Raw genomic sequence first — 25,017 nt, forward strand, 5'->3', positions numbered from 1 at the left:
TCCAGTTTTTCCAGACGTGGTTTTACTGGGAGGTGATGAAACTGATTACTTTGGGGCCTCCCTCTTGCAGGAGCCCCTTCTGTTACCTAATTTAGTATTATTTTAAAAAGATACCCCAAATTGTATATCCTTCAGGCTTCCTAAAGACCTAAATCTGCTCCGGAACTCTGCCCTGGGGAGATGCCCGGGCGTCTCACGGGAGGCGAGCCCAGAGGGGAGGAGGGGGTGTCAGGCTGATGGAGGTGTGGGGGGACCAGATGCTTCTCCAGCGACCTCTCTGGCTCCTTGCTCTTGCTTCCTTCCCTCAGCGCCCGGACAGCTGGGTTCTCCCTTGGTCACTGACTGTGTGACACAAGTCATTTCCCCTCTCTGGCCTCAGTTGGCTCATCTGTACACGGGAGAGTGGGATGAGAGGGTTTCTAGCAGTAGAAGACTGACCACTGGTTAGGGCCATGTGGGGGGTGGCCTGGCTGGCCAGCAGCTCACGGGGCACTGGGCCTCACTGGAGCCTGTTCACTGGTGTTGCAAAGAAGCACCACCCAGCTAGAAAAGGGCCCCGGGGTCTGGGAATCACACCCCAGCCTAAGGGGGTGGGGGGCTAGTTCCACTCCTGGAGTGAGGGGGCCCGATGCGTGTGAGTATGTGGGGGTCCCAGAGAGAGAAGAGAATGGTCCTCTCCTGGTTGGGGACGGAGCAACGGGAAACTTCGCTGACAGTCATGCTTCCTCTTTCCCTCTGAATTGGGGATCCACTCGAGGCAGAGAAAGAGACCCCACGTCCCTGTCTAACTGATCTCCCCTAAAATGGGTCCCGAGTTCCTGTTGAAAGCATGGGGCTTACTCTTTATTAAGCTGAACCTGACCCTGGTAGCTGTGGGGAAGGCTGAAGCAGCTTGGGAGGGGGGCGGGGAGGGGACAGATGCCCCCGGGGAGTTCACGCTTCCCTTGTGGGGTTGTGGGTGATGGGGTTAGATGTGGGTTTAAATCCCAGCTCTCATGCTTCCTGGCTGTGTGGCCTTGGGCAAATGACTCAGTCTTTCTGAGCCTCAGTTTATCTTCAAAACAGGGAAACTAACATCTACCTCATAGGATTATTCTACGGGTTAAATGAGATAATGTGAGTGACACTGGCGGGCACTTAGTAGTGCCTTGTGGCCACTCATTGTCACTGTTGTTCTCTCTACTCTTGGGAAGGGGGGCAGCTCAGGTGCTACTGCCCTAGGGGTGCAGGGAAGCAGACAGAGGCGAGGCAAGGGGTGAAGGGGAGAGTGAGGTCTTAGCAGGGAGGGCTACCTGTCTGCCAGAGCGCTGCGAGGCCCAGACACCTGGGTCCAGTGTGGCTTCCTGGGGTGAACAGTAGAAACGGAGGCCCCCCCCTCTCTGCCTCCCCCCCTTGCCTAGGTGGGTGCCCTAGTGGGAGGCCTGGAGCCCAAGGGTGAGCAGATGGAGCCCCGGGAAGGGGCCCTAGTGGCCGATGGAGTAGGCCCCCGAATCTGTGGACCGCTTCTCTTCGGTGGTCTGGTCGCTGGGGTACACTGTGTTGGCCGAGGCGGTGACCTTCAGCGTCGTCTCGTCCACCTGCAGATAGAAAGGCTGGCGTTATCGTGCTCTAACTACGGGGAAGGTCCTCCTGTGGGGACCCCACTTGGCAGACACAGCAGGTGGGGCTCGCGGCCTCCTTATCCAGGAGCTCGAGCAAGTCTGCGTGATCCCAACAGTCTTTCCGTGCACCCCAAGGGCAGACAGGAACCTGAGCTAACCAGAAACGGAGAGGGGCAATGAGTAGAAGGGGGTGTCGGCCGTGATGACCCACAGAGCCCCCAAGGGTCTCCACAGAGCCCATTCTTGGCCAAATCCCTCTTTTCTGGACCCCCAACTTGCACCGAGGCCCAATGAGCTCCCCTGAAGAAGTCCCCAAAAGGGGGAGCGATTGAGAGTCTCTGGGGCCTAGTGCCACTCCCTGCCCTGTCCCTCCACCTCTCATGCGCCTGCCCCCACCCTCTCCAGCTCACCTCCTCAAACTTCTTGGCTTTGTACTGGTCGGCCCCCTTGAGGAAGTTCAGCAGGATGATGTCACAGAGGACGGTCCCCTGGAGGAAGAGGCAGGGCGGATTCAGTGGGGCTGCCCCGCGAGGGGAGGAGCGGGCTGGCAGGAAGCAGCAGTGGGCACGATTGCCCTCAGGCAGACAGCAGGCCAGGGGCCGGGAGGAGTCCTCCAAAGACACCTGACTGATGTTTCCACTTGGAAAAATGTCCAGGGGCTTGGCAGAATGTCTTCATCACCCGAATCTCCAGTTCCTGGCAGTGACCCCAGACCAAAATGCAGGGAGAGGACTTGATGGGAGAAGCGGAGGGTGAGGGGGTAGGAGTCCCTGGGAGCAGGGCTCTGTTCCTGAGGTCTGTGGACTCCTGGAGTCTCCTCCCTCACCTTCACGGTGGGGAACAGGAGCTCTGAACCAAGTCTGTCCCTCCCACAAACGGGGAGGTAATGAGCTCTCCGTGACTGGACATGTTCACTCAGGACTGAACCAGTCTGGGGGTGGGGGACAGTCCCCTTGCCAGACTGAAGCATCTGGCAAGAGGTCAGGCTTTACATTTAGGCAGAAGCAGGGCTTACCTGGGCCACCCCCCCCCCCGCCACCCCCAGCTGGAGCCCCACCTTGACTGGCCTCCTGTCTGAGCCTGGAGGGGCTAAACTCACCACTCCCACAGAGGTGAAGGCTGCCACAGAGCTGATGATGGTGGGGATGATGTTGAACTTGCCAGCCTGCATGCACAAAGATCCAGGTGAGTGGGCAGAGGGTCAGGTACGAGGTCCTGAGGCCTGAGACCGAACGTGGACTCGCAGCCAGAGAGAGCCCATGGGTGGAGGGTTCTTGGAGGACCAGCAGGCCCCAGCCCTTCACGCCCCAGCCCAGGCAAAGAGACTACAGATGTGACTAGCTGAGGCTCTCAGAGCTGGTCAGTGGCAGGACCTTGCCACCCCCCCCCTGCCCCGCCCCCAGCAGAGGAGGCTCTTCGGGGCCCAAGACCGGTCTGGGTTTCCTCCCCTGTGCCCCGCCGTCACCCCAGCCCGAGGACTCACATTCCCGTACACCAGCACGTCAAAGCGGATGCCAAAAGCCTTCAGCAGTGTGCGGTATTCGCTGCCATTCTCCAGCTTGTAGTACTTGGCGAACCTGGAGGCCAGAGGCGGCAGGTGGGTCGCCCTGGGGACTCCTACCTGAACCTTCAGAGTCCCCTGGAGCCTACAGTCTGTGCTTACTGAGCGACTTTTATCGATGGTTTTGCTGGACGCCTGCCACCGTCCTCCCTGTGTGGTTAGCTGGCCCTCTGCACAGACGTCATCTTCGGGGCTTGTTACAAAGGCAGATTCCCAGCCCTCCCCCAAACCTGTGGAATCAGCATCTCTGTGGGTGGGGCCCGGGACTCTGCCTTTTTAAATGATATCCAGAGATGATTCTCATGTGTGTGAAAGTCTGAGCTGTGCTGGACTCCACGCGTCTTCAGTTTTACTTGTTTGGGTATCTCAGGGCCCAGCTCGCAGCAGATGCTCCCCTCCCATAGGCTTGTCAGCCTCCTTGGGCTCAAAGCCTGGCTCTGCCACTTATTGGCTGTGCAACCTGGGGCCAGTTCCTTAACCCCTCTGAGACTCAAGTTCCTCCATTATTATTGGTCATAATATAGAAGTCCTGCTTCCCAGGGGTGCTGTGAGAATTGAATGGAACCCCACACCCAGGGCGTCTAGAACAGTGCCTGGAACACAGTATGCAGGCAGGAGATATTTGCCGCTGTTGGCTGTTATTATTGCTGAAGAAATACATTCGCATTTATAGAGAGGCTTTAAAAAGCCCTTTCAGACACCTTGTCTCCTTCTACCCTCGTCACAGACCTGCTGGGTAGGGACGTGACTGCTCTGTTTTTCAAGCGAGGCTCTGAGGGGGGTGAAGTAGCCCAAGTTCAGGACTATATCCTCTACACCTTCTCTTCCCGGGCTGCTGGGTGCCAGGAACCTTGCTGGGGACAGGTAAGAATGATCACCTTCAAAACGGGGGGCCCCCCGAGCACCTCACTGTGAAGATGCCTCGGGAGGTGAAGGGACTGCCTGTGGCTTCACAGCCAGTAAGCAGGTGAACTGCATTTGTTTAAAGCCAGTCAATCCTCCCCCCCGCCCCCTGGCCCCCTCCCCACGCCCTGCCCATGCTAGGCAAAACCCCAGTGTCAGCAAAGTGTAATCTCTTAACCCATGGCAGTAAAATGGGTTCCTGATACCGGTGTCCCAGGAAAACGGTGAGGGTCAAGTGAGATGATGGAGTGAAGGGGCTCAGAAAACCCATAGGTGTGTGGGCCTGACACGGGTCCGATTTGGTGCAGCAGCTGTGTCCCCGTCAGTGTTTCTTTTTCTCTTTCTTTCTTTCCTTCTTTTATCTTTTAATATTTTTATTTTATTTTTGAAAGAAAGAGAGAGAGAGACAGAGCATGAGCAGGGGAGGGGGCAGAGAGGGAGGGAGACACAGAACCCAAAGCAGCCTCCAGGCTCTGAGCTGTCAGCACACAGCCCGACGCGGGGCTTGAACCCACGAACCATGAGATCATGACCTGAGCCCAAGTGGGAAGCCCAGCAGACTGAGCCACCCCGGCACCCCTCCCCTTCAGTGTTTCTGATCCCCACAGGTTCCCAGGCCTCTCCCAGCAGAAAGAGGAGTCTTGAGAAACTCCTTCCTCAAAGGGGTTTCCCGGACTGCTGTGCCGCCCCTCCCACGGCTGTTTGCATTTGAATCTGTACAGCGGGGAGAGTAAAATGCTCAGCCAAGTGCTGAGACAACAGAGGGATCACGGGTTTGGGAACAAGATCATCTTGGGGAAGAGTCATCTAAACTTATAAAATGTCAGCCACTGTCTGCTCTGGCTGTGAGGAATTTTGGAGTTAGGCAGAAAGGGGTCCGAAGCTCCACTCCATGTTGGCACCTTGGCCTTTTATGTGATCCAGCCCTCAGGGTTTCACTTTTCATGTCTAGGAAGAGGGGGTGCTCATGTCCCCCTTGCAGATCTGTTAGTGACAGGGGTAAACACGGAGACCCGTCCTTTGGGACAGGCACTGTCTCGACACTTGTCGCCATCTCTGGGTTGGACACTCTGCCCTTCTCTGCAGGGCCTGGGAGCCTGGTCTGCAGAGACTGCCTCGGCCAAGCTCCCTACCCTCTGGTTCCAGGTGGGTGCAGCCGTGGGAGGCATCCACAGGCCATCAGAGGAAGAAGGGGTGAACTGGGTCCGGAAGGAATCTGGGCCCCACGTTTCCCATGGGGAAACAGCCAGTGTGTGTGTGTGTGTGTGTGTGTGTGTGTGTGTGTGTCCCCACATGGTGCACCTGTTGCCCCGGACTGACAAGTAGGCTGAAACCTAGCCAGTGAGGGGAAGCTTCCCCAGGGAGCCTGACCTGGGAACGTGTGTCCTGTGGACTCCACAGCCAAAAGGGGAGGCAGGGGAGGGCAGGATGATCTTCTGGAGACAGAGACCCAGAGTAAAAATGGGAGTGGTCCCAGGAAGGAGGCTGAGAGGAGCCCAAAGACCTAACCCTAAGAAGCAGTCTTGGAGGATGGGGACAGAGGGGAGGGGCTGGACCCACCTCCAAGATATGATAAGATATGGTCTGGGTGGCGGCGGAGGGCTTCACAGACCAGGCAGAAGGGAGTGGACCAGGCCGCACCAGCAGGAGGGGGGATGCAAAATAGACCCCAGAAAGGAAGTCACTCTTATGATGACGAGGAGGTCCAAGAATACAGTGGTCCAAGGAGGCCTCTCAGGAGATTTTAAAGAAGTCCAGAAAAGAAGCATCTGGAATGGACAGAGGCTCCAGGAAGTCCTCACTGTGGTTTTCAGGTTGGCCTGAGAAAAAGTGTAGACCATTACCTTCTCCACTCCTGTTAACTGAATACCAGAAAATATGCAAATCTCTTAAGACAAGTATCTCACGCAGTTAATCTCATGAAGAAGGGGTGAGGACCCATTTTGTAGATGGGGAGACAGAGGAGGAGGCGACCTGCCTGAGCCGGGATTCCAATCTCTGCCCTTAATCCTGAATGTGCTGCCTCCGAGCTCTAGGTGGCCAGTAAGGACAGAAGCAGACCTGGAGCCAGATCTCAAAGCCCATCTGTATTCTGTGTTCTGCTCACATCCCTGGAGAGCTCAGGCACCTGCTGTCCACGGGGACCGGGCCGGGGTGGGACTGTGGGTCACAGGTGTTTGGGGCAGGGCAGAGGCTGGCACTGCGCTCCTGAAGTCTGCATTCCCAGCCTGAGGCTACCGTCATGAAAAATGCTCTCACATTGACTCGGAGAACAAAAAGTCAGCATCCTGGGCACTGCGTTCAAAGCGAGGGCTGGCTAAATTTATCTTGGGAAGGAATGTGAAGGAACAGGGAGAAAAACCAAAGCGGACTTGGTTTTTCTCCAGCACCTGCCTTCCAAGAGGCAATACGTATGATAAGATCATTATCTCACCAACCACCCACCCTCGGAGGCGGGTTGGCAGGGACTGGTTCTCTTCCTGGGTAGGAGGGAGGAAGCACGGTGCTCAGGGAGGGAGGGCCCAGGCTAAAAGCAGGGAAGGGCCCGGGAGTCCTGACTTCTGCTGTCGAGTGTGGCCGGTGAGTGTCACGGCATCTGGCCCAGCCCTGTGGCACCAGGGTCTGGGGTGTCCTCTCTCTTGGCACGTGGCTGGACCATACTGCCCGCCCTCTTGCAACGAACTAAGGCGGGGGCCTTGGCTACTTCTTGCCAATGGAACGTGAATGGAAGTGAAGTCTGCCAAATGTGGGCTGAGGTGTGTTGGAACATCGTACCTTGTTTATCCTCTCTTTCCTCATGGCCGGCCACTGGGGAACTAGGGGTGAACTCAGGCCCTAGGGGAGACTGATTCAAGAGGTGACAGGAGCCCAGCTGCCCGAACGACTGCGCTGACCCAGTGTGAACTGTGCCATGGGCAGTAAACAAACATTTGTGTGAAGCCTCCAAGCTGAGGGGGTGTTTGTTACGGCAGTTAGCAATATTTACCCTGACTGTTACAAACATCCATAATTTTCTAGCTGAGAGACCTGGGGTTCAGGGAGGAGAAGTTACCCACCAAAGAACGAAGAGTGAGTTAAAACTGGGGAGTTTTGGGGGTGCCTGGGTGGCTCAGTCAGTTAAGCATCTGACTTCGACTCGGATCATGATCTCATGGTTGGTGAGTTCGAGCCCCACATGGGGCTCTCCACTCTCAGGGCTGAGTCTGCTTCAGATCCTGTCTCCCTCCCCACCCCCAAATAAATAAACATTAAAAAAAATGGGGGAGGTTTTCAAGAGTAGCCAGGGAGAGAGCAAATTCCAATGATGCCACATGGCTAGGATTTTCCCCTCCAAGAGTCTTGGAGGTCTGGGCGTGGTTCTGTGGCCTTTGACTAATTTTTCCACCCTGGACAAGCGGAAACCTCTCTGAGCTTTCTTCCTCAACCGAGCGGTGAGAACAGAAAGAGCCACGGGGAGGACGGAAAAGTGCCTAAAGCTTGTCCCTTGCCTTTCATATCCTAGGATCATGATACATGAAACAGTATCTATCCTGGAGAGAGTCCTACCAGTGGGAAGAACGGCCAGCATGTGCTGAGTGCTTACTATGTGCCCGGCACTGTGCCAAGTGAATGCACTTACTAGCGCATTGAATACTCAACCCCGTGGAATCGTGCACTGCTGCTCTTCCCATTTTACAGATGAGGAACCAGGATCACACAGGTTGAGCAATTTGTGTAAGGTCCCCAAACCACCAGTCGGTGAGCGAACCTGGGATTCAAACTCAGGCAGTCCAGTGCCACAGCCCACACTCGTAGCCAGCATTCTAGACTGTTCTTTTTGCTGCCTGACTTCTGTGAGATCCTGGCCAATTGCTTTCAGTTCTCCAGCGGGGGACCTTCTGTGTTGGGAAGGTGGGTCTCTCGACCCAGAGCCAATGACCCAGAGTCACTGGCTGGGAGCAGAACAGGAAGCACATGCCGGCCATGCAGTGTTGGGAGAGGGATGCCTAGCTTCCTTGTCTGTAAAGGGGATGGGCTGAGCTACACCGTGCCCGGCCCTGATTTCTCCCAAATCCTCCGATTCCTACCTCTGCAGCTTTGGTTTTCTCGGCTGGGAAATGCGGCTGGCGAGAGCGACGCCACCAACACCCAGCCGGGCCCAGTCCGCCTTCCTCACCTACTGGCAGATGCTCCCTCGGTGCCAGGCACCAGAAGTAACAGCCATACCACCCTGCCTGCCTTCCTGAGCCACCTCATAGACACGGACTTCTTGCCTCTGCCCATGCTGTTTCCCCTCCCCTCCCTTCCCACCTTGCAAACTCCTCTTCATCCACTAGGGCCCAGCAGATATTTAGAGCACACCTACCCTTGGCCAGGCACTGCGCTAGGCACTGCTGATACCTTGGCCAGCTCTGCTCTCCTCACAACAGGGAGAGAAATACTAACAGCCACACATTCCCATAAGTAGCTAAAGTCCGGCATCGGGGCTGAAAAGGAGAGAGCACCATTCGGAGAGCTCATCGAGTGAAGAGCTAGACTGGAGAGTCAAGGAAGGCTCTGTGCGAAGCGACATTAAAGCTGCGACCCGGAAGGAGAGGTGAGACGTGAGCAGGCCAGAGGCGGAGGCAGCTGTCCTGGCTGAGGGAACCGCAAGCCCTCTCGCGCGTCTCTTCCCGAGACCACACTCGGCGACCTCACGCTTGTAGCTTCGAGTTGACAAGGGAGGCGTATTTACACCGCAGAGATGGGCAGACGCGGGGAACCCGGTGTCTCCTTTTTCTCCAGAGCTGCTTTGTCAGCGTGGGGCGGAGGCTGTAACTGTGACGAGCTACCTGTCTTGCCTCTGCCCGGCCCCGGGGTCTCTGCCTCAGCACCTGCTGCCCCAGACTGTGGTTGACAGTTAGGACTCGGAGGCAGACCCCACGCTCCGCCGTTGCCCGCGGGCCTACCAAGTGCAGTTGTCGCTGGTTCCCCAGATTCCTGGCATCCCACAGACTCAGTTTAGCCACGTCGGCCTCCGGTTTCCCCCTCCTGACTCGGCCTCTCGGAACGCTCCCGTTCTTTAGGTGGAGCTGCTCGAAGGTGGCAGCCTCGGGCTGTTTGTCTCCCAAATAGAAAACATTTAGATGTGGCAGGTGGCTGGGTGGGAGAGTAGGCGCTGTCGGTGGGAACCAGCCCCCGTGGAGGAGAAGTGGGGACAACAGCAGAGACGTCATATGTGCGGAGTGCTTCGTCCTGCCGAGCGCTGGGGCCGAGGCTTCCACACTACCTGCCTCCCCGACACCTCACGGCCGCCCGGTGCTCTGGCCGTCGGTGGAAGGGCTTTGAAACGACACCGTCCTGGGCTGGCACCGCGGCTCCCAATTAGCCCTCATCAGCTGAGGGAAAGTCCCTCACCTGGGTGCGTCTCAGTCTCCCCAGATGTGAAACAGAGGTGCCGGCAGGTGCTATGGGCTTGTTACGGAGGATTCTGTGAGCTGCTGGGCGTGAGGCACAGGGCTTTCGGGGAACATCATCCCGTGATCATCGAGCTGGAGAGAAGAACGGCCGCTCTGTTCCTGCTCCTGGGCCTGCCGGGGGCGCAGACGGGATCTGAGCTCGAATGCTCCCCCTTGCCGCTCCCCCGGGACAGGGCCCAGAAAGGAGACTTCGTGGCGGCCTTGGGGTGGCGCAAGGACTTGCTAAGCTGGTGCCCTGTGAAAACAGCTGCTGGGGAGAGAGAGCGCGGCTGGGGCCGGCAAGGAGAGAATGGAGCTGGACGCCTGAGGCCACTGCGCCCGGAAGGGGCAAGGAGCCCGGGGGGCGGCCAGGCCCGGGCTGCAGCTGTTGGGGTCGGGAGGGTGTGTGCGCGCGCACGTGATCCCTCATGCCGCGAGCAGCGATAGATAAAGAATGAGTAAGTAGAAACATCAATTACCGTAATAAATCATTTGTCAGATGTGCTTCTGCTGGGCAGGGTTGAAAGTACGTTCCGATGAGACAGGTCCATAAATAACAGTGCACGCTTCAGCAGCCCGACCTTCCAAAGCCTCTCCCCAGACACCCACAGGCACTGGTTCAGACTTCTAGAGCCTGAAGGGGCCTTATCACCTTTGAACAGCCCATTTCGCAGAAGAAGAAACTGAGGCCCCCAGAGGGGCTGAGACTTGCTGACGATCACACTGAGCATCTGGGGGGTCAGGGAGCCTCAACCACAGCCTGCAGGCCTCCTGCCTCACCCCCCACCCCCGGGGGGCTCTCTCTGCTTCACCTCTGCTTCACCTTCATTATTCTTGGCTCGCTCCGGCACAAAAGATTTGTCGTATAAAACATTTTGTTATTTCGGTTCAGGTTTGTATCATTTCCACTTGACCGTAGGAACTGGTCTCGTTCACGTTTGTATGAGCCACAAAGCCTGATATAATCTGGAATTGGAAGAGATTTTCAGAGCCCTCCCCTCGTTAGCCACAAGAGGCTGGCCACCGCTGCCCGCTCCCGGGATCCCCCCAGAGAGGCGAAACTCGCTGCCTTCAGAAGCAGCCCAGTTCCAGCCTCGGGTGGCTCCAGCTCTTAGAAACGCTTCTCCACGCTGGGCTGACATTTGCACCAGTCGGCAGTCAATAACCGTCTGCTGAATGGAGAAGGGTTTTATCACAATGTACAAATCCCTTGGAAGCTCTCAGACATCTGTTTAGAAACGATCCCATGGAGTGATGGAGATTCCTTCCTAAAGCAGGGACACGTAACTGTCACAGCCGCAGAAAAAATAGCAGCAAACTTGCGGGATCCGGGTTGGACTTGTAAGGGAAAACTAGGGCCCGGAATGTGAGTTTCCAAGTGAAGGAAGTGGTGTTCCCAGCAAAGCTTTTGCCTGGTGAGAAGCAGTTTTGCCAGCTGAAATACACTTTTACAGTTGATTTTATACTGATAGGAAAATATCTCCTGGCAGACTCACTGCATGGCGGCGGGGCCCCCCCCCCACATCCTTGGAGCTGGGACGCCTTCCCTTAGCGAAGACCCCAAGCCATACTTACTTACTCATATTCTCGGAGCCTAATCAGCTTCAGGGGCGGACATTTAAACAATGGTTTGTTGTTGATCTTTTTACACATTACTATTAATTCATCTTTGATGAGGCAGGGAAAGATCAACGGACACACAGTTGGAAGAAGTACCTACCCGAGAGCCAGGTGGCTAGCCGTCTGTTCCGGGAGTAATCTTTGTAGCCTCAGTTTCCTCATCTGTCAAATGGGGGTAACCGTACGGTCCTACCGGGATACTTGTGGTTACCAGCACAGGCTCTGGAGGCTGTCAGAATTTGAAATCCAGTCCAGCTGTATTTGCTGTGTGGCCTTGGGCAGATAATGAAACCTCTGAGCTTTCAGTTTCCAGCTATAAAATTCTTCAGAGTTGATGAGATAATCCACAAAGAGCACTTGCTAAGTCCCTGGCTCACTGGGTAAGCGCTCAGCGAGGGTTAGCCATTATATTCTACAATAAAGTTGGTTGTTGTGTGGATAGGGTAGACAGGAACGTTATACAAGGCTGTAAAAATTCAGGATCGCTCCAGTGGCCTCTCTCCCACTTCCAGCTAAACAAAGGGAAGAGGAAAATGGATCATGGAGAATTCAAGCAAAATACACCCCCGTCGAAGGGGCCTTCGAGTGTCTCTGGGGAGATGACGGAAATGGCTGCTTTTAACACATGGCTTTTGGAAGGAGAAAAATCCAGATTGCAGAAAGAATGATCAAAGCCAAGGGCACACTTTCGATTCTGTCTCTGCCGATTGGCCTAAGATCTTGCTGATCCGCACGTTTCGGCGTGGAAACAGCAGGTGCCAGATTTCTGAGCTTCGTGGGTACGTTTCCAGCACGAAGCGATCACTAGAAACACCTACCGCATGAGGAACATCTCGCAGCTGAACACGTGTTTTTTGTCCCAGACACCAAGAGAGGAAATCCAAAACCGCCTTGCCTTTTAGTCGCAAAGCTGTCTTAGCAGCGCTCGGGGTGGGGGGGTGGGGGGGGGAGAAATGGGAATCAGACGCTGCTGAATGCATGGGGCCATCGCTGCTGGGGGTCTCTCTTCTGGTTGCTTCCTTGTTGCAAACGATTTGAAGGTGGCAGGTGTGCTAGGGGCACTGGCTGTAGATCAGGTCCCTGGGTTTGGGCCCCGATGCACCTCTTCTTTAAGCTGTGTGACCTGGGGGCAAGTGTCTCCGGTTGGGGGGGGGGTGTGGGCGTGAGCTGTGAATCCTGACAAAATAGGTGTGAAAAGGCTTTGCAAACTTAACTCTGGGGGGCTCTTCTTCTGAGGTCTGGGGATGGGCTTTTTAAAGATCTTCAAAGTCCTAGAATCTCTGCACAGAAACGCAGAGAAAAAGCACTGGAGGGAAGCTCACCAAACTGTCCAGGACATTAACTTCCTGTAAGGGGAGCAAAACCGGAGGAGTGAAAGGGAGTGTCTACATATCGCTTGGATGTATTATTCTGAGGATGCATTTCTATCTTATTTGTGGAAATAAGGTGTTCTTTTTTTTTTTTTTTTTTTTTTTTAAAGAAAATGCCTGTCTATGAACAGGTGCATCTTATGGAGCATTTGCTCCATGGGCTCCTCAGGGGCGTATGAGGATTAGAGACCTCCCTGTGTTCATGGAGGACACCCCTGATCCACACTCCTGCCTCGGGCATCCTCAGTCCGTGGTTTGGGTTCTGGCTTCGGGTGGAGCCTGGCGGGGTCACAACTCCTGTCCTGACAGCGGTGTCCCCAGGTGTCAGTCACTGCTTCCTGCCCTCGCCCCTTCAGACCCGGGCAGTCACCGGCGTCCGGGTACTGGCCCCAGGCTCTGCGCTATCCTTTGCGGTTTTCCTACACCCTGCCCACACCTTTGAAACAGTCCCTTTATTAAACTCTCCTCAAATTACCCAGTTTGCATGTGCCATCTGTTTCCTGCTGGGACCCTGACTGCTATAGTATTTTTAATCCGTCTTTGTAACCATCTCTGCCCATATACTCATGCGCACTCATGTACATTCCCTGACAGCGTGTTCACACACACACACACACACACACACACACACACACACACTCACGGGCACGCTCAGGCACACAGTGCACTTACACACTCACCCACAGACTCACACTCATCCCCGAACAAACACACCCACTCCCTCAAAACCTTACCCAATACTCACATTCACATGCGACCCGGTCTGCCTGCTCCCAGCACTCTGGTTAAAATCCTGCTCTGGTGCACCGAGGGTCCACCTGGGATGCAGGGACCTGGCCCTTGTCTACACCGCTGCCACTGGGGTGCCTGTCACCTGCACACCACTACACCGGTGACTCTCGCCAGTTCTTATTTTTGGAAATGCTGTACTTCGTCCACTACGAATCCGGATGGACCCACCGATGGCAACTCTCAATGTACTTGGAAAGAGGCTTCATAAAAATACCACATTAAAGAGGCACCTGGAGTGTTCAGCCATACAGAATAGACAGAGGAGTAAAAATAAAATCGTTCCACCAAGTTTCAGGTAGGGACAGATGGCAACCTCAGGAGATCACACAAACAAAGATTAATTTAGATGGACGGCACCACGTACTTTGGGTAGAAGTCGAAGGGAGACACATTCTGGCTCAATACGAGGTCACCTTTCCAATAACTGGAGCTGTCAATGAGGGACAGGCCATCTTGTGAGGCGGCCCCACGTCTGGGGCCGTGTTACAGCGAGACTGATAGTGGAGTTGGTACAAATGACCTCTCAGGCTCCTTAAGGTGTTCCTGTAGCCTTGGGCAAGTCACTTCCCCTCTGAAATTTCCACTTCCTCATCTGTAAAAAGGCCCCCTCAGTCTAGGGGTCTCCCAGGGGTCCTCATTGGCTATACATTCTCTCAATCTCTGATCCTACAGAAGAAGAGCGGCAAGAAGGAGGGGGAGGGAATTTGGAAAGGAGCTGCAGAAGTAATTAGTGATGGAAATGTGAATCTCTAGCTGCCTCTCGTCTGAGTTTGCAGATTAAAACAAGGCTGACTCTTGGCTGAATGATTCCATTCCCTCCAGAGCGAATGGCAACTGTAGGACGTTGAAAAAAAAAATCTGGCCTGTGTTAGAGACGGAGCAGCAGGTGAATTTGTTTGGGGGACAAAAGGCCAGACCCTGAATTGTGCCTCCAGCAGCCCCTAGTCCCTTTAGCCTCTGTGGACCTCAGATTCTTTGTTTAAGTGAGGGTGAAAACGTCAAGCACACAAGCATGTTTTCCGGAGGGTTAACACATAGGAATGTCCGTAGCTTTCGTGAATGCATGGAAATCAGCTGAGAAAGTAGGGTTGTGTCCAGGCTCCCACGCTTCCTGGTTGTGTGGCCTTGGGAAACTTATTTCAGGCTGCAAGCCTTTGTTTTCTCACCTGTGAAGTGGGGATACGGTGGCACCTACATCACAGAGCGTTGTGCCAAACAACGTATCGTGCTGGGGAATGAGGAGCTTTGTGGTTCTTAGTTTTCCCGTGTCAGACACCCAAGTGTGGCCTGTGCCGAACTGGGCTGTGACCCTTAGCCTCTTATCAGAGGGCGGTCTGTGGCCTCCCCCGATGTGGGCGCTTGCTTAGCTTAGCCTTGGGGGTCCATGTGGTGCCAGTAGCTTGAAGGGAACATGAGGGCAGTGGGTGGGCACCCGGGGGGGAGGGGCTTGGGGGATCTTGGGCGGAGCCCTGTGTCTGTCACAGTCCCCAGATATTCCCCCACGCCAGAGCTATTCTTTGGGCCCCCTTGGAAACTCTTCTAAACTACAGGGGTTGAATTGAGCAGCTTCGCCCCTTCATACTCTGGCCTAGGAGCCTTCGGAGAGGCGGTTAGTTACCTGGGGTCCACACCTCTCACACAGCTCCCCGTAGGCCCCTGCAGGGGTTAGGCTCACAGCGTTCTTGGAGATCCTGGATCTGTCTGCCCAAATACAATCTAAGCTGATTCAGGACCAGTTCTACCTCGTGTCCTGCTGTGCCGGGCGGGAAGGGGGTGCGGGTGGCAGGGAGGCCATAGCACAATAAACTGGAGATCCAGAATGCCAGACCATTTCTTCTTTAAATGAAACAACTTGTTCTAAAACTGGGGGGGCCCCCCCCCCAGTAGTTGGGGGCTTCATAATACACACATCCTTCACCGGCTCATCTGCCGTGTAAGTTACTAGGAAAACTGAAGTGTTCCCACTGGCCAGGGGGAAGTTATGAAGATGAAAACTTTGCATTTTAGATCCTGAGAATTTTATTAATTACGTTGCTATTTTAAGCCACCATACAAATATCCTTTGTATTGATTTCTGTGTGATGTACCCACTGAATAAATATGCCAATTTCTGCCAGGGAGCCGAACAGTATTTTTAACCTACTTTAAAATATGTGTTGTTTCCTATGGTTTTTTAAAGTTTGGAGTTGATTATGAAAGCACTTTCAATTTTAAAAAATTCTTCTTTCCAGAGAATATACATATATATTTTAAAACTATTAAATATAAAGGGTAATGGGATGTAGTTTTAGACGTGGTTTTAGAACTACAAATAAAGGTTAAGAAAAAGGTGAAATGATTACTTTTTCGCTTATCTATGCCATTATGTTGGAAAACACCATTATAACAAAGAAAGTTCGAGTAACCATTCTTTGGACGTGTAACTGAAACCTATTCTGACGTGTACCATTTTCCCTGATCGTTGCCTAGTCAACCCGTTTAGTGTATGACACTGTTGTGTGCAATCAAGGCCCTACCAGAGACCTCAGGATCTTCAAAAGTTAAGGGGAAAAAAAAAAAAACCAGAGACCTGAAACTTTTCACCCCTTGCTTACTAGGATCCTCAAGATAATGGCACTACGGCCATTTCACAGATGGGGAAATCAGGTAGGGAGAAGGTCAAGGGCTTCGTCAGGGGCTTTCAGCTGGCTCCAAATAGTTAATTCTGGGTTCTTCTCTTTCCCCCTCTTCCAAATGGAGGTGATGGTGGTGGTGGTGGGTGTCAGGGAGAGGTTCCTTATGTCTCAAGGACATTGGGAGTATGAACCAGATGGTGCTTAAAGGCTGGTTTGAGCCCTTGGTTGGAAAGGCAAGAAAGAACCAACGGCCACCGTGGTTGTTCTTTGGGACCGAGATGAAGATGGACAGAACGGAAATACCTTCTTTCCATCTTGTAACCTGGCACCACTGTTGCCCTTGCTCTGTGGATTGAGAAACCTGAGAAAACTCAGGTGCCCGACAAGGGCTGCCCGGGCCTTCTTGAGGCACACTCCAGCTTCAGAGCCCGAGCTCAGAAGGGCTCAGAATCACAGACCACACCCTCTGGGAGGCCTTGGTCGTGCGGTCTCACTGCTGACCTGGCCGAGCCATCGCCGGGTGGTGGCACTTAGAAAGCCTTCTCTGATGTCGAGCTGAAGCCCGGGGCGGGGGGGGGGGGGGAACCACGTGGCCCCCTTTCTTCTCCACATGCGTTGCTGCTGGGGGTGGAACTCTAGAACGGCCCCTGCCTCCTCCTCCTGATGTCCCAGGAGCCCCGGGATTACCTGAAGTTGTAGCCTGGGGAGACGCTGCTCTTCTCGGAAACGCTGTCGAGCCTGGTGAAGGAGTATTTGGGGATGCACTGGTCCCAGGCCCTGTCGAGGTCACACACCCAGCCGATCTTAATGCCGAGGACTCCGCCCTGTGGAAGGGGGCCAGGCGTGAGGAGGCAGGGCTGTCTCCACGGCCTGGGGCAGGGGGTCATGACAGACAGACACGTGATTCTTCCCATTCTCCAGGTGGAGGGAAAGTGGTTCGGCCCGTGCTGCTTCGTAAACAAAGTGCCGCACTCAGGGGTGAGGACCTTTGAGCCCATAAATCCCGTTTTTGTCTTCCGTCCCTTTGGCAGCAGGAAGGATCCATGCGGGCTTTTTCAGAGCTCCAACGTGGAGTGTGAAGGCGAGGATGGCAGACTGAGGCTTGGCAGGAAGGGTGAGGGAGGCAAGGCCCCCCGGGACAGGGGTGGGAGACCCTGTTGAGGCACGAAGCCAGTTGCAGACCTGGCATGCCTCCACCAGGTGGCGCTGCCCGGCCACGGCCCCGGGTTCCCGGGACCTCCACCCTCCGCCTGCCAAAGGGGCCCGGGTCCTCCTCTAGGCGCTCACCGTGCTGGCCAGTTTGGCAAAATCCTGCCCTGCGAACTTGACCACGTCCCCCACCCGCAAGATGGGGCAGAAGGGGGCCTTGTCAGGGTGGAAACGGCACGTCTTCATGTCGGCGGCTGTGAGGTTGGGAAGGAGGTTTCCCCTGGGGAGGGAGGAGGAGAGATGAGAAGCAAGGGCCAGGGTTCACACGAAGATGGGCATACACAGCCTCCTCAGAGACCCTCCGGGCCCAGGCAGGGGGGACGGGGACCTGACATCTTGGACACTCGCAGGCTCCGTCACCTCTGTTCCTGGGATCCTCCCTGCAACTCCGACGCCCCTCTCTCTGCATCAGAGTTGAGTGTGCCCACGTCCAACATCCCCCAGCACCCAGGCTGGGGCTCCCAGGGGCTAGGAGTCACGCCTGGTTTCTCTCGGCACCTCCGTGGTAACTGGCACCGTGCTGCACATGCCCGATGCCCGCCGAGCACCGGCCGAGTGAAGGAGTCAACCAGCTCCTAACTAGCTAGCGGGAAGGGACACACCCACTTGGGCTTGATGTGGGAGGAAAGAGGTGGGAACGGGCCCCTCAGGCCCCGAAGGCTGGTGGGATCTGGGTTCCAGGCCCAGGCTGACCTTGTCCCTCACATGCCTGGAGCAGAACTCCCATCTGGGTTCTGAGCCCCAAGGAGGGAGGCTGGCACGGAGATTGGCCCCAGAGCCCTCCCTACTACTTGGTGGTCAAAACCAGCTGGGAGATTGGGAACAGGAGCCCCAGGGAGATGGGGAGACACCATGGGGAGAACCGCGCGCCATGGGCTTCTCCACCCCTCTGAAAATGAGCTGGGGGTGGGGTGGGGGGGGGGTGCACCGCTTCCTGCTTTAGGGAGGGAGTTGGGACTCACTTCTCAAAGTTGAAGAGGGGGAAACGGATGCTGTTCTTGATGAAAATAGTGAAGTTCTCGGCCTCCATCATGACAGGCCTGTGGGTGAGGACAAGGGGGCCTTAGCTTCTTGGGAAGAGACAGGGGAAACAAGGTGCTTTCGCGCAGGGACCACTTTTACTGCTGGACGTTTCCCACCCGGCACCTGGTCTTGGCCTCTCTGGGGCCGAGGGCCAGAGGGAGAGGAGGGTGGCAGGTGAGAAAGGGGGAAGGTGCCATCCTGAGACCACTTCCGGGCCCTGGACTGGACACCACTGGGGGTGCCCGTGACACCCTCTGCAGGCGCAGGGGTGCAGACAGAGCTCCCCACATTGGCAACGGAGAGCTGGGGTGGGGTCCTCACATTTCCACCGTGTCCACCTCGGTGGGGCACCAGCCCTGGATCTCACAGGTCCGGAGCACAGAGCTGTAGTTCACGCAGCGGCCGGTGAGGATCCCTGTAACGGGAGCTACGAGTGCTGGGGGTCTTTGCCACTCCCTCACCCCCACCCCACCTTTCACCAGGGGACCCCTGCCCCCACACTCAGGGACCCCACAGGTGGAGGGGAGACACAGGGAGGGCAAGGAAGGTGGACCAATGGCACCGGAGCCCTGCTGAGCTCTCTCCCTCCTCTCCTCCTGAGCCCTAGACCAAGCCAGAGGGAGATGAGTCTCCTTGCTCCCCGGTCACGGTGTGCTCTTCCTTGCCTCTGAGGCTTTGCTGCAGTTGTTCCTTCTGTCTAGAATGTTCTTCTCAAAACCCTTCTATGCTGCCAACTCCTTCCCATCCTTCAGGGCCCATCTAAAATGTCACCGCCTCTAGGAAGCCATGTGGGGCCACCTACCTGGAGTCAATCTCTCTCCTTTCTCCAGTTCCTCCTTGATGGCACTTGCCCCCTCATGGCACACCTCTCTGTCACCACCATCCCCGGGCTGTGGACTCCTCTGGGGGCAGCCCCCACTGGCTCTGGCTCACGTGAGCATCTATAAATGCTGGCAGAACTCCAAGAAACAGGCCAATTCCCATGCTCTCTCCTAGGGTGGGCTCTCCCCCATGGGGGAGGTGCTGCCCTCCAGGGTCCCACTAACACTCTGGCGTTGTGGGAGGGGGGCGGCGAGGGGAAGGGATGCACTCACCCCCACTCGGGAAGCGCTCAGGCCCACACTGGCTGTCTGATACACAGCGGTACTTCTCCTCGCTCTGTGGGGAGACAGGGCTGCAGGTGGGTGTAGGACCTTGTGCTGGGCCTGGATGAGCCTCTCGGCTCCCAATGCTTCCCCATAACTGGGGGCCTTTGGAGGTGGAGGTCCCAGGACACAGCTCCAAGGCCAGAATTCGGACCTCTGCTCACACCCATGCCCCTCCCTGCCACTGCTCCCCACCCGCAAAGTTTTCTTCCTTGACCTGCTTCATCCAACCTCTCTTCCTCCCCTCACCTCTGGGCAGAATCCTTGCATCTGGTTTTCAGTAACTATCATCTTGGTGATGATGACAAAGACAGAGGTACCCTTGGTAGGAGAAGGGAGAGAAAAAAAAAAATGCACCAATGACAATCCAGGAGCTGGGTATCACTGTTATCCCCACTCTACAGATGAGGAAACCCATACTTGGGGTAAGAGATTCGGCCAAGGTCACAGGGCTAATAGAGGGCAGAGGTGGGTCCAAGTCAGGTCTAACCATCCACCCGTCCTCTCTTGCCTCCCTCTGTGTGTTGTGCTGATCACAGGATGAGTGTGGCAGGCCCTGAGGGGGACCCTGCTTCCCTGATGCCTAGTGCTGCACTCTGGAGGGCAGGCCCAAGCACCCCGCCCCACCCCTTCATCCTCCAGCTGCAGGGGAAGGGCTTCTCTGATCACCGATGCCACAAACCCTGGTTGGGGGATCCCGTCGGCACTCTCCCTACCTTGCCCCAGCATCTGGGCATCCACATAGCGCCCTGGGGGTAGGGGACTGTACCTGGGGTGGGGTCACATAATCAGATACGTCCATGACTCTGTTGGCATAGCGTCCAAAGCCCTTGACCTTGGTTACGACGGAGGACTCAATGGCTGTGTCCCGCACCTGGTAAGCCTTCTCGTGTAAGAACACCCACCTGGGCAGAAGAGCAGGGATGGAGAGCAAGAGAAGAGGGTCTAGGCCCATCAGACAGAGGCCAGGAGAGGCTTCCTTCCCCAACATTAGACGGCACGGGGTCTGGCCCTGTGGCAGGGGGAAGGCCTGTGCTGGAGGGGAGAGACCTCGCCCTGTGTTGGCTTAGAGTTTTTCCATCTTTCCTGTTTACTGCTTCAGGACCACTTTTAGACTTTTTCCCCTCCCCTGCACCCCCATCGTGAAATTTTAATACTACAGATATCAGCTTATGTATACAGTATGTATATTTGTATTTTATACATAAAAATCTCAAGGATAGGTTTTCACCCCCTTGGGGGCAGCATCGCCCCCTTGAGGGCGACATCGTCCCTTTGCCAACGCATCGTCATTCCCGCTGACTCAGAGGCCACCTCTTTGGCAGGCGACTGGAAAGAGGAGGGGCAGGATCCCCTGCCCTGAGCATCCTACACCTCTGACCCTGAGCACCCCAGGCTTTGCTCGTGGGTGAGCCTAAGTGCCGGCACATAGTAGGTGTGCGGTAAACAAGTCAGTGAAGGCATCCGGGAGCTGGACACTTGGTAGAGTCTCCACCTGTGCAAGCGCCAGATGAGGCTAGAGGAGGAGGGGAGGAACAGCTCACTACCCGGCAGGTAGAAGGAGTTGGGTTAGCAGGCGGCGGCCGCTGACCTCATTCCTTGGACGGTGCTGCCACCCAGTGGAAGTTTACCTGTACTGCCTTCTTCTTGCCGCTTCAAGCCATTAACTTGGGCCAGGATCAGGGCGGGCTCCCACTCTTCCACCTCCGCCTCTCTCCCCGGACTCCCGGACCCTCGCAGCCTTCCCCAGCAGCAAGAAGGGCCTGCAGGCCACTCTTCCCTCTGCACTCCTGCGAGAGCCCTCAAGGCGCGAGCCACTCTTGGCCTCAATAGCACACTCCCAGTCTGTAACCAGTCCTATTAGCTCCGGACAGCACACGCGGAGGCAGATGCCGTCACTGTCCCCATTATACAGATGAGGAAGGGTCATCACACGCATTTGGAAAATGCTTCACACTCCTAGTTTTGGAGAAACACTGGTGACGTCTCGTGGAATCCAGGAATGCACTTTGGGAATTGCTGGATTAGGGTCACTTTCTGCATGCTAACCGAGGACGGCACAAGGTTGGGGTGGCCCATCAGATGAGGATGAACAGAAGGAAGGAACCGGAGGCTGTGTGTTGTGGAAAGCACAAAGCTGGGGAAGGGTCAGGCTGGGAAGCTGACCTGAGGACTTTATAAGCAGGGAGTTAGGATTTCAGGCCCGGGAGTTCTCCAACCCCAGAAGGTTGTCTAAGCATGGGCTGCTATGGGAGGTGGTGAGCTCCACGTGCCTGGGAAGACTCAAGGAGATGTTTTCAGTTGAGAGGGGGTATTGGACTGGATGACCTCTGGAGTCCCCATAGTGGGGAACAGCTCCGGGGTCATGCTGGGGGTCACCGTCACTTGTAGGATGGGCACCGACCCGTCCTGTTTATGTGAACACAGGATGACGTTTGCAAGAGACTCTTTGTGCAGTTTTCAGTGAGGGGGCTGGGAGTTACCCCATAACGGGGCTTCCCTCATGGGCCTGAATTCCAAATGCTCTCCTGAGTGGGACAGAGGGGGTGGGGTCACAGCCAGCACTGGCCGGTGGCTCCCAACCTGCCACCTGTTTTATTGTTGCCGCCTTATAGCAGGCAACATCCTGATTAATGCAGCCTTAGCAGTTGTTCATATGCTTGTACAGGGCTCGAACACCCTGCCTGTAGGGACATCCGTGGTGTTGTATGCTTTACTTTCTTTTTCTTTTTTCTTTTTTTTTCTTTTTTGCAACGGGAGGGGTTTCATCAAGGTCTCGTAAGGAAATCTCACACACAAATCTCATCCACCACCTGACGTCCAAATGAGTATTATCAGCTCATGGCTGGGGCCCTGCCCAGTGGAAGGAGTGAGGCCAAGGGCCCAGGTCTCCCTGCTCCCAGCTGAGCTCACCACTGCCCCAAGTAGGAGCCACAGTCACAATACACCGTCTGGAACCTCAGTGTGCCTGGCCACGGAATGGCCACATCTCTGAGTGGTGATCTAATGACAAGGTTTCTTAAGACCCCTTGCCCTGTCCATAAAGCCCAGGAACATCTGCTGATGAGAAGCGGGGTTCAGATCATCACCTAACCAACACAGCCCGCTGAGTGCTCCGTGCAGTAAGGGTTCCCTGAGTCCTTACCACAACCCAGAGAGACATTTTTGTCAGTACTATTATTTTTTTATGCTTGTTTATTTTCGGGGGAGAGAACGAGTCGGGGAGGGGCTGAGAGAGAAGAGGACAGAGGATCAGAAGCGGGCTCCGCGCCGACAGCAGAGAGCCCGTTATGGGGCTTGAACTCATGAACCATGAGATCACGACCTGGGCCGTAGTCAGAAGCCCAACCGACTGAGCCACCCAGGCGGCCCTTAGGTCACACATAAGGAACCAGAGGCACAGAGGTGTACTGACTTGCCAAGCTGAGAGGTGGGCTCCAACCTGGACAGACTGCTCGGAACCCCCTCACACCTCACACCCTGCACGGCTGGTCTTGGGGCTGCTGGCTCCCGGTCACCGGGGCAACCACTCTAGGCTTGGCAAAGTCGCAGGAGGAAGGGCCCCTAGGGCTTGGAAGAGTAATTAACCAATCTCTTTCCTCCTCCTTCTCCTCTAAAGCTCCTTCTTGTGCCCAGTGGGTAGGAGACTCCACATCAGAATTCTCTCTCTGAGTTAAATAATAAGTGGGAGAATTTCAGTGTCCCCTTGGGGCCCAAGGACGTCATCAGGGCAGCTCAAAATAAGGGGATGCTTCATTTCCAGAACAGAGGGACTGAGTCTGTCTCCAGAGGCCAGGGCTGAGGAGATAGGGCAGGACTGGGCCTTCGATTCTTGGCATTTACTCTGCTACTCTGACTTATTTTTTTCTTGTGTTCCTGGTTTATTATTTATAGAGCGGAAAGCGGGTGTCAGCTCCTTGGCAGGTGGGATGTATGGGATGGAGGCCAGAGCAGCATCCCAGCCCCTTCTGTCCACCCCCAAGGAGTCAGGGAGGAGGCTGGGGAGTGGGCGTGGAGGGTGTGTGTGTCTGGAGGAGAGGGGTCTCTAAGGAATGTGTGAGCCGGGGGGAAGGGGAAGGTGTGCTGGGGAGTCCATGAAATGATCATAGCTGCCATCTATCACTGACTCTCCCATTTCAGGCAAAGCACTTGACATAGCAGCTCGCCTCGCCATACCTCCCTGGGGCGGACATTCCTAAACCCATTTTCCAGATATGAGGCCGGAGACTTAGAGACATAGGGTGACCCGTCCAAGCCCCACTCATAGTTGTGTCAGAGCGAGGCTTCTAACCAGAGGCTCTTCCTTCCATGGCCTCCCCTTCATGGGGTGTGGAGAGGGGAGAAGGAGACCAGAGTGAAAACCACTCCCCTCTCTGCACCTGTAACGTGGGAAGTTCCAGAAGGTCTTCCCACCATACTTGCCACCTATTGTCCCACGGGTGCCTAGGGTGCCTCCAGCGGGGGAGGATGGGGTGGTGGGCCAAGAAGGTGGAATTTCAGGCCCTTCTCTCTAAATGAGAGCAGCTTCCCTTTTAACTGCTGTATGTATTGAGCTTCTTTATAAGATTCAAAATGAGGCTGGATATTATGAACCAAATGGGGCAGCTGTGCAAATAGTGAGTCTACGGATTGGGCCGCGCAGGGGGAGAGAGGGATGGGGAGAGCAGGGCTGTGAGGGGTCCGAGACACCATCAGCCACCGCAGGTCCTTCTGATGATGAAGCACCAAAGGGCGGGGGGTGCCCCTCTGTCAGTTTGCAGGAAGGCACTTCCTTCAAGGAGGTCCTGCAAACCAGCCATGGAACCACCAGCACTTCTGTAAACTCAGTCCCCAGGGATCTCCTATTTCCTCCTCAGCTCCCCAGAGTATCCCAAAGAGAGACTGGCTCTTAGGAAGTCCCACCCCACAGAGGAGACAGGGGATTGCCACTGGGGCCCAGGAAGGCCACATGAGAAACACCAGGAAAGTCTTGGCCTCTCTGTGCACCTGGCTGGGTAAAGGAAACCAGGGATGAAGTGGTGTGAACCCCAGACAAGCAGCCGAGGTTGGAGCAGGGGTGAGAGCATACGTGCAGACGATGAGCTGGTGTGTTACTGCAAATGCATGAGAGGAATGGCTGGCTCATGTTACACGGGTCCTAGTAAGGTTGTGCATCTGGTCTACCTCGCAGGGATGATATGGCAGAGATTCAAGTGTTAGTTACATGTTACTATCACAGCATTAAAAATCCTTCCAAATTCTACTGTGTCCAAGCCATCCTCCTCTCTCTCCCTATGACTGCACCACCCTTAACGGATTATCCTGTGTCCATTCCTACCCACTCCAATCCCTTGGCATATGAGCCAGAATGATCTTCCCAGTTCAGATCTCATTTGTCCGTCTCCTCTCTCTCTCCCCCTCTCCTTCCCTCCCTCCCTCCCTCCCTCCCTCCCTCCCTCCCTCCGTCTCTGTCTCTCTGTCTCTGTCTCTCTGTCTCTCTGTCTCTCTGTCTCTCTCTCTCTCTCTCTCTCTCACACACACACACACACACACACACACACACACACACACACACTTCCCATCCATTGTCCTTCTGTACGAATGAAAGCTCTGAGGGTGTCTGAGGTCTGGCTGGGTCTGTGATCCCACCCCATCTCACGCCACACTCACCTTTGCTCCTTCTGCTCCAGCCGTAGAGACCTTCTTTTCTTCTCTGCATTTGCCAGGCCCTTTCCCTTTGCAGAGCTGGGTTTCTCTGCCTTGAATCCTCTTCCTTCCCTTT

At 55.4% G+C, this 25,017-nt stretch overlaps 1 protein-coding gene across 2 annotated transcripts in view; it reads right to left on the reverse strand.

The window, feature by feature from the left end:
- P2RX3 (purinergic receptor P2X 3) overlaps window positions 1-25,017 on the reverse strand; it is a 29,153-nt gene continuing 4,136 nt past the window's right edge. The window contains exons 2-12 of one of the 2 annotated variants that reach the window (XM_040495131.1): window positions 20,026-20,161; window positions 19,506-19,577; window positions 19,206-19,269; window positions 18,433-18,526; window positions 18,051-18,128; window positions 17,167-17,308; window positions 16,567-16,703; window positions 3,085-3,178; window positions 2,701-2,766; window positions 2,012-2,089; window positions 1-1,577 (exon numbers count right to left, since the gene is read on the reverse strand). In XM_040495131.1, the coding sequence (XP_040351065.1) occupies window positions 1,464-1,577; window positions 2,012-2,089; window positions 2,701-2,766; window positions 3,085-3,178; window positions 16,567-16,703; window positions 17,167-17,308; window positions 18,051-18,128; window positions 18,433-18,526; window positions 19,206-19,269; window positions 19,506-19,577; window positions 20,026-20,161 (1,075 nt within the window). In that variant the 3' untranslated portion in view covers window positions 1-1,463. Of the gene's footprint in view, window positions 1,578-2,011; window positions 2,090-2,700; window positions 2,767-3,084; window positions 3,179-15,259; window positions 16,225-16,566; window positions 16,704-17,166; window positions 17,309-18,050; window positions 18,129-18,432; window positions 18,527-19,205; window positions 19,270-19,505; window positions 19,578-20,025; window positions 20,162-25,017 lie in introns of those variants that run through there. The other variant, XM_040495132.1, reaches the window with a different exon arrangement.

This window comes from Herpailurus yagouaroundi, unplaced genomic scaffold (genome assembly GCF_014898765.1).
Source record: "Herpailurus yagouaroundi ecotype Mexico unplaced genomic scaffold, PumYag 187, whole genome shotgun sequence".
In the NCBI taxonomy this organism is placed as follows: domain Eukaryota; kingdom Metazoa; phylum Chordata; class Mammalia; order Carnivora; family Felidae; genus Herpailurus; species Herpailurus yagouaroundi.